General features: G+C 28.1%; 1 protein-coding gene across 1 annotated transcript in view; it reads left to right on the top strand.

The window, feature by feature from the left end:
- LOC104704760 (folate synthesis bifunctional protein-like) overlaps positions 1-303 on the top strand; it is a 1,604-nt gene extending 1,301 nt beyond the window's left edge. The window contains 1 exon segment of the mRNA XM_019227098.1: positions 4-303. Within this exon segment, the coding sequence (XP_019082643.1) occupies positions 4-303 (300 nt within the window).

Below are 7,636 nucleotides of genomic sequence, written 5' to 3'. Positions count from 1 at the left end.
AAGAGTGTAGATCACAATTTAGATATTGTTATGGAGTTGCCAAAAATTAGGGAAGAGATTGCTAAGAAGAGTATAGGTTTGTCTCATGCACCTATACTTATAGGACCTTCAAGGAAGAGATTCTTGGGAGATATTTGTGGTCGTCCTGAGGCAAGTGAAAGAGATCCTGCAACTGTTGCTTGTGTTACTGCTGGGATATTAAAAGGTGCTAATATCATTAGAGTTCATAATGTTAGAGATAATGTAGACGCAGCTAGGCTATGCGACGCAATGATGAGGAAAAAGGTTCAAAAGGATGATTAGTTCATATTATTAATTGTAACATGGTTTTAAGAACATATGTACTTAAAATGTGTCACAAAAGATGTTAAGAATATTTTTTTTTTCGTTTTTCCGAATTAAATTCAGTTCATTCATAAAGTTTATTTGCAGTTTTGCGTAGCTGAAATTGTAACTTACTAATAATGAAGTTTCTGGCCTAATTAAATTAGCAAATAATAATATTTCATGTTTTAAGAATCGAAGATTAGCAATTTATGTTTAGAAATGTATATTAAAAAAAAACGTATGTATTCCTTCATCTTCTAACTAACCTACCAAGATAGGCATCAGTGGAAGCCATACACATAGTGTTTCGAGATCAAATTTCTGAGCACTGAGAAAATCAACTAAACTGCTTAAGACGGTGAAAAACAAAACAAAAACAAAGCCAGTTTTAGTTTTCTTTTCGCGGTGCTGATTAACAAAGATTATTGTCCGTCTCCGTCACCGTCATCATACTTACACTTCCTTAAGTAATAAGTACTGTAAAAAGTGGATAATTTATGATGCTTTATGCTTAGACTAAACAGTTTACAGTTTACCTCTCGATATCCAGACATTGATGCACAATATAGATCCACAACTGACTAACTCTCATTTTGCTGGCCTTTTTTTATTTAGCCCACAAAAGTTTAGTAGGATCTCTTGTCATAAACAGGCCGAAACTGTACAATAGGATTCATTTCCGAATTCGGACTTACACTCATAGATAAGTGAAACAAATTATTTAAAATAAACAAGAGAGAAAACGAAATAATACTCTAGCCTTTTCACGATTTTTTTTATTGATATTTCAATTACAAGTTTTTCGTGATTTCACTTCTATATAATTATGTCATACGACTTTCCATTCCTCATTGTTACAAATCAATACCTACAAAAGACTTATTTTTATTTTTCTTAATATACTTGTTTATCCTTCTTTCTTCTTCTTCTTTATTTCATATTATTTTTTGTCAACATTACTTTTTTTTTTTATCCTAATCTGTGATTTAAACCACGATTCACGGATACCCTTCAACGTACCATTGTTAATGAAATAATATTAGTAACAAAGGAGTTTCTATTTTTAGTATGCTTTACAACATGTCGTGAGTTTTTGTGAAAGGTTGTGATTTTTTAAGCTTTCAGTTTCCCCATCACATCGACATCATTTTCATAACAGTATTCGAACTAGTGTTTTGGCCATAGTCAAAAAATTTGGCAACCCAGGTTTGGGATACAGTTGAAACGAAAAATATTTGATATTTTCTTACTAATTTTTTCAAATTAGTACATAGAAGAAAAAAAACTAACTAAATAACGATGAAAAGTGAACATTTTAAGTTTAGAAGAATAAAACACTGGACCGGTCCACCCATAAAGCAGCCAAAACATTTGCTTTAGGCCACACTATATAAAATTTATTTTAGGAAAGATTTTAAAGAGTTTGGGTAGGTCAATTGGTTAAGTATTGTGCATTTGTATTGAATGTCCTGGGTTTTAATCTTTAAGCCCTGCAAGTTCTTCATTTTTTTTCATTTTTCTTTTACATTTATTTTTTTTCTTTCTATTTTGTTGGAGTAGTCACATTTTTCCTTTAATTTATTATTATTTTCGTTTAATTCCTACTTTTAACAATAAAATATCCAAATATTTGATTTAGTTTGGCTACTATATATTATATTATTTAATAAATTATTCGATTTAACTTGGCTAGTAGATTGTTTTACATTGTTAAAGTATTCAATAACTTTTTTAATATTTTTTCACTATATTTTAGTATTTTAGTGAAATTTTTTTTTATTAGTGTTTATATGGAAAATCGAATTAGTGAAAGCTTTAGACCACCAAAATTCAAGGACCGGCCCTGATAAAACAAGATAACTTGGTCAACTATAGTCTAATCTATAGTAACATTTTTGAAGTACATTTTGTGTTATGCCCTTTTAGTTTTGTTTATTTAAAAATTTATTTACAACATTAACCCCTAAAAAATTTCCTAAACTAACATTACTCCAGATTTTGTTTCCTAAATATTTTACATTTCATTCCAACTAAAAAATAACAGCAATCAATATGGAAATAGAAACTATCATATATTTAACCACACATTTTGTTATGTTTTGAAGATATTCTATATCTGAATCTTTCGCAAATAAAGAAAACAAGAATTTGATTCCCATTTTGTTTTTCAAAACCTGTGAGCTTTGATTCTTAACGTAAGAAAAACTTCAATTGACATTTATTTAAATATTATAATTAACATATATAACTTAATAAAATATTAATTATTACGAATATGTTAAATTAAAAAGTCTAAAATATTATATAATGTGGTTATATAGTAGATGAGTTATAAAGAGAACATGTTAGAATTAATAAAATATTATTAAATTTGTGTTAACACGGGTTAAATTATCATTTAATTATTTATCAACACTATTAATATTAGAATATTTGACATAAAATCAAGTTGATTTAACTAAGAATGTATAAAATAATTAAATCATTAGGAAAAATGTGACTTAATCACAGCGTATAAATTACTGATTATGTATTTATATCTCTTATTTTTTGTTATAATAATTAAAAATCAAAATAGAATCTCAAACACTAAACAAAACAAACTAAATATAACAAACAAATGGTCATGAAGTGTATTGCGAGTTAAAAAAAATAATATAAATATTTAGCCGCACAACAACCAGAAAATTTAGTTAATACTCTATTTACAAAACATTCAATATTTAACAAATAGATACAACATAAAATATAAATTATAAAAAAATTATATGCCCGCCGTGTACCGCGGGTTAAAATCTAGTCTATATTAACATTTTGAAGTACATTTTGTGTTATGCCCTTTTAGTTTTGCTTATTTAAAAATTTATTTACAACATTAACCCTTAAAAAGTTTCCAAAAACAATATTACTTCAGATTTTGTTTCCTAAATATTTTACATATCATTCCAACTAAAAAAATACAGCAGAATAAATATGGAAATATAAACTATGATATATTTAATCACACTTTCTATTGTGTTTAAAGATATTCTATCTATGAATCCTTTGCAAACAAGAACATCAATTTGATTCCTATTTTGTTTTTCAAAACCTGTGAGCTTTAATTCTTAACGTAAAAAAAACTTCGATTCACATTTATTTAAATATTATAATTTTATATATACTTAATAAAATTTTAAAATATTACAATATGTAAAATTAGTTTTTAAAAAAATATTATATAATATTGTTATCTAGTAGATGAATTATAAAAAGAACATGTTGAAATTAATTAAATATCATTAAATTTGTGCTAACACGAGTTAAATCCTCATTTTATTATTTGTCAACACTATTAATATTAGAATATTTGACATCTAAAAATTAAGTTGATTTAACTAAAATTGTGTAAAATAATTAAATCATTAGGGAAACGTGAGTTAATCATAGTTTATAAATGATTTACTATGTATTTAGATCCCTTATTTTCTGTTATAATAATTAACAATCAAATATAATCTCAAACACTAAAGAAAACAAACTAAATATAACAAACAAATGAATCTGAAGTATTGCGGGTTAAAAATTTAATATAAACATTTAGTCATAGCATTCTCTGAAAATATTAAGGCCACAAGCCCATTTTTTTGTGGGGCCAATTATACATTAATAGTTTTTAAAAAAAAACTTGAAAAACATCGAAGAATAATTGAAAATATTTGAACCATTGACCTTTGGTACTAATATCCTACATTTTACGAGTAGAAGTAATGAAGTTTTTAGGAAAAAGGGTCGAATATTCACTATCTTATTTGGAGACCATAAGCATGTGCTTCATCTGCATGTGTCAATGGCCGGCTCTGCATTTAGCCGCACAAACGGTCGGAAAATTTAGTTATTTCTCTATAGAAACATCTAATATTTAACAAACAAATATAATATAAATATAAATAGTAATAAAAATTATATACACTGCCGGTTAAAATTTAGTTAAAAATTACAATGCATAACATTAAACGGAGGCGGAAGATAAAGAGAACTTTCACAGTTGGTACGAGAAAGATCAACGAAAGCCTATGATGTCTATATTGAAAACACACAAGAGTTAAGTGATAAATTAGGAACAACAAGTAATAAATAACAAAGAAGACAAGTCAAATCAACAAGAGAGTGATACCGGAAAAGGAAGAGTAGAAGCTGCGAATGAGTAGAGTAAAAGCGCTCTCTACGACTACGTGTGATGTGAAATGTGATGCTTCTTTGCTTTGTGTGTTTCAATTAAACTCAAGTGGGTTCTGTGGACTTTCCTTTTGACTTTTTTTTTTTCATTTTCTAATTTCAAGTTATAGAAATACTTCTTTTTCTAATTGGGGCTCTCAAGAAAATTATCTCTCAAAATACTGTTGTATGCCACTTATTTATAAAAGTGAGGTTTTTTGTATACATATCTTACAACACCACATTTGATCAATATTGCAACTAAATGAAAGAAGAAAAAGAAGCATATAACACATTTTAACCGACAAATCATACATTTGGTTTCCTTAGGTCTCAGGGGACTCGAGTTTTATTGACATTTATGTAACGATCTAAAATACATGCAAATGTACTCATGATCATCTTTTCCATGCTCAACTTACATTTTTAGCGGTCACTTAACTATATATTAATTAAGTTGACGTCTTTACCTAATTTTGAACCAGTAATACACTGTAATGGTCAATTACTTTTTTGATAAATTTCATCAAACCACTTCCACGATCTGCATATTTGAATCCGGAAACTATGCATGATAGCATAATGTAAAATTAATTTCTTAATGATTCACTTAACTTTAAAACCTAGATATCTAAACTCCCGTCGCTTAGCTAACTAGCTAGTTATCATATTATCAGTATCAAATCCACTAGACATGCAATTAAGGTAACAATCAAGAAATTTAGTAAACGACAAAAAAAAGAAGGCACATAACTCTTTAACAAAAAAAAAGAAATTTAAATATATAGTAAATTATGATAGTATTACTATTTATATATTAATAAGTTTGTACGTAAAGTAGTGGATGCATGAATAATGAGTGGTATTAAATAGATAGGGTAGTAATGAAGTTATACGAACATGGAAACCTGACTAAACCCTAATCTCCTCTTCGCTCTCTTCCCTTTTTTGGCAATCGTCCCATCTCTCACAGTCATAGTCTCTCCCAACCTTTATTTTACTGGTAATAAACATAATAATTTGAATCCCTTTTTTAGGATGCAGACAGTCAGATGTATCTTATCAGATTACCCTATTATTATTATATATACAACGTAACTAATCTTCTATTTCCAAACTGATAATATATATTTAAAATGGAGGTCTAGGATGATGAATCACGCCATAATATATGGACATTTTCAAATTTACATCTTAATGCCAATGATGAGACTTACTAACTTGGGTTACATACCGTGACGGATTTAGAAACTTTTTTGACCGGGATAATTTCTTTTAAGCTCTCATTTATAGGGTCAACGGAGGTGATCACACCAAATAATCTATCAAAATGTAAAAACATAATAACACATTACCTTAAACATAGTTCCTCCTCTAAGTACATATAAATTTGAGGATTATTAATTTATTATACATGAATTACAAAAGGGTTAATTTTTTTTTTGAAAACAGATATGAAATCATCAGAGGTAGACTTATATCCAGTCATTTAACCGTATTGATAAAAAGCAAGATCATAAATATAAAAAAAAGATCGTATATATGGTTATTGTAGATTGTAGATTTTAGAATTAGACTATAGTACATATGGATTCTAACATTTAGAGGAAACTTTAATTTATGTATACTTTGGTTCCAACATTGAGAGAAAAACTTTACGCAAATAAAATTGTAAGTAAGCTAAATATGTGTGCAGAAGTAGGAAAATCTAAAGAGGGTGAAGAACGCAAAAAAAAAGTTAGCCATTGAAAGAGACGTGTGATTGATCACTTGTCTCCTTCCAATTTCCATGTGGGGCAGTGCATGCACAAAAGATGGAATCCATTCTACAGCTCCCTCCTTTCTTCACTATCTTTTCAAATTTCTCTTTTTGAATTTTCTGTAATAAAAATTTTGATTTTAATTTAACTCAAAGGCTACATTTATCGTTCCTATCATTAGTATATATGTTAACAAATATACTTGTTCTATCCCAATTTCAACAATAAAGTGTGTTTAGCTCCCAATTAAAAAAATGTTGATGAACTATCACTCTTTACACAGATCGGATTAATTATAGATTGTCTCACGTCAAAAATGATTATACATATATCTCTCAGAATCCATCAGTACTCTACAGAACTCTACTTTTACATGTATGTAACCCTCATAACCTAAAACAGAAAATTTGTAATGCAGTGTAGAAAACATCCTTAAACATAAAATACAAAAGTGGCAAATCAAAAGATCGTGACTGGAATCACTATTGCTTTGTATTATGTATAGTTGGATCATGGATGTGTCTGAAGAAGAAGATCCATTGTTTTGGTTGTTTCCCTAGATTTTTGTATTTAACTTATTAATACAATTGAGTGATAATTTCACGATGAAGATAAAAGTTGCGAAGCATGACCAGTTACGTCCTCATTTTTGCAGGAAAATATTCTGAGAGAAACAAAAGAAACATATCAAAGATCAGGACAGGACCATTCTTAATTTATAACGTCATGTGGGCAAGTCAAGGCTTGCTGCTGGCATCAAACTTGAATGAATGTAATCACATTCACACCATGTATTGTTTTTAAATAGCTTAATTGGTCATCTCTTTTTGTCTTTTTGCATCTCATTTGTGTCATAATTAATATCTGTACGATGTTGATGCTGGTGAATATAAAGTGAAAAAATATATAAATACATACGTCTTAAACCAGTGAATATTTTATAGGTTACACCAAGTACCTCTAAAGATATTTAATTATGTCTTAAAATGTGTTAGATTAAATATATGTTTTCCCTCTCTTGGGTTGATTTTGGAGTAGTTAATTATATTACACATCATTAAGCTGGTGTATTCTTAATTAAAAGTATCATATTAATCTGAAAAAAACATGGATGAATAATGTTGAGCGCAGCTTATTATAGCAAAAACTAATGTACGAGGAGTGGTATTTAGAGTCTTGATAATTAAATACGTCTGCAAGATTTTGCAGAGGGAGGTATGTACTATCATCAGTAATAGTATAGCAACACAGATAAAAGTCATAAAGCCCTAGATCCGGTCCCTTTAATTTAATTCATATATGATTTCACATAAAAATAATTTTGTTAAAAAGTTTGTTTTTTCATTAAATTC

This window comes from Camelina sativa, chromosome 7 (assembly GCF_000633955.1).
Source record: "Camelina sativa cultivar DH55 chromosome 7, Cs, whole genome shotgun sequence".
NCBI classification, from domain to species: Eukaryota; Viridiplantae; Streptophyta; class Magnoliopsida; order Brassicales; family Brassicaceae; genus Camelina; species Camelina sativa.
The sequence above is the reverse complement of the archived record's forward strand: the minus strand, read 5'-3'. Positions and strand labels throughout refer to the sequence as shown.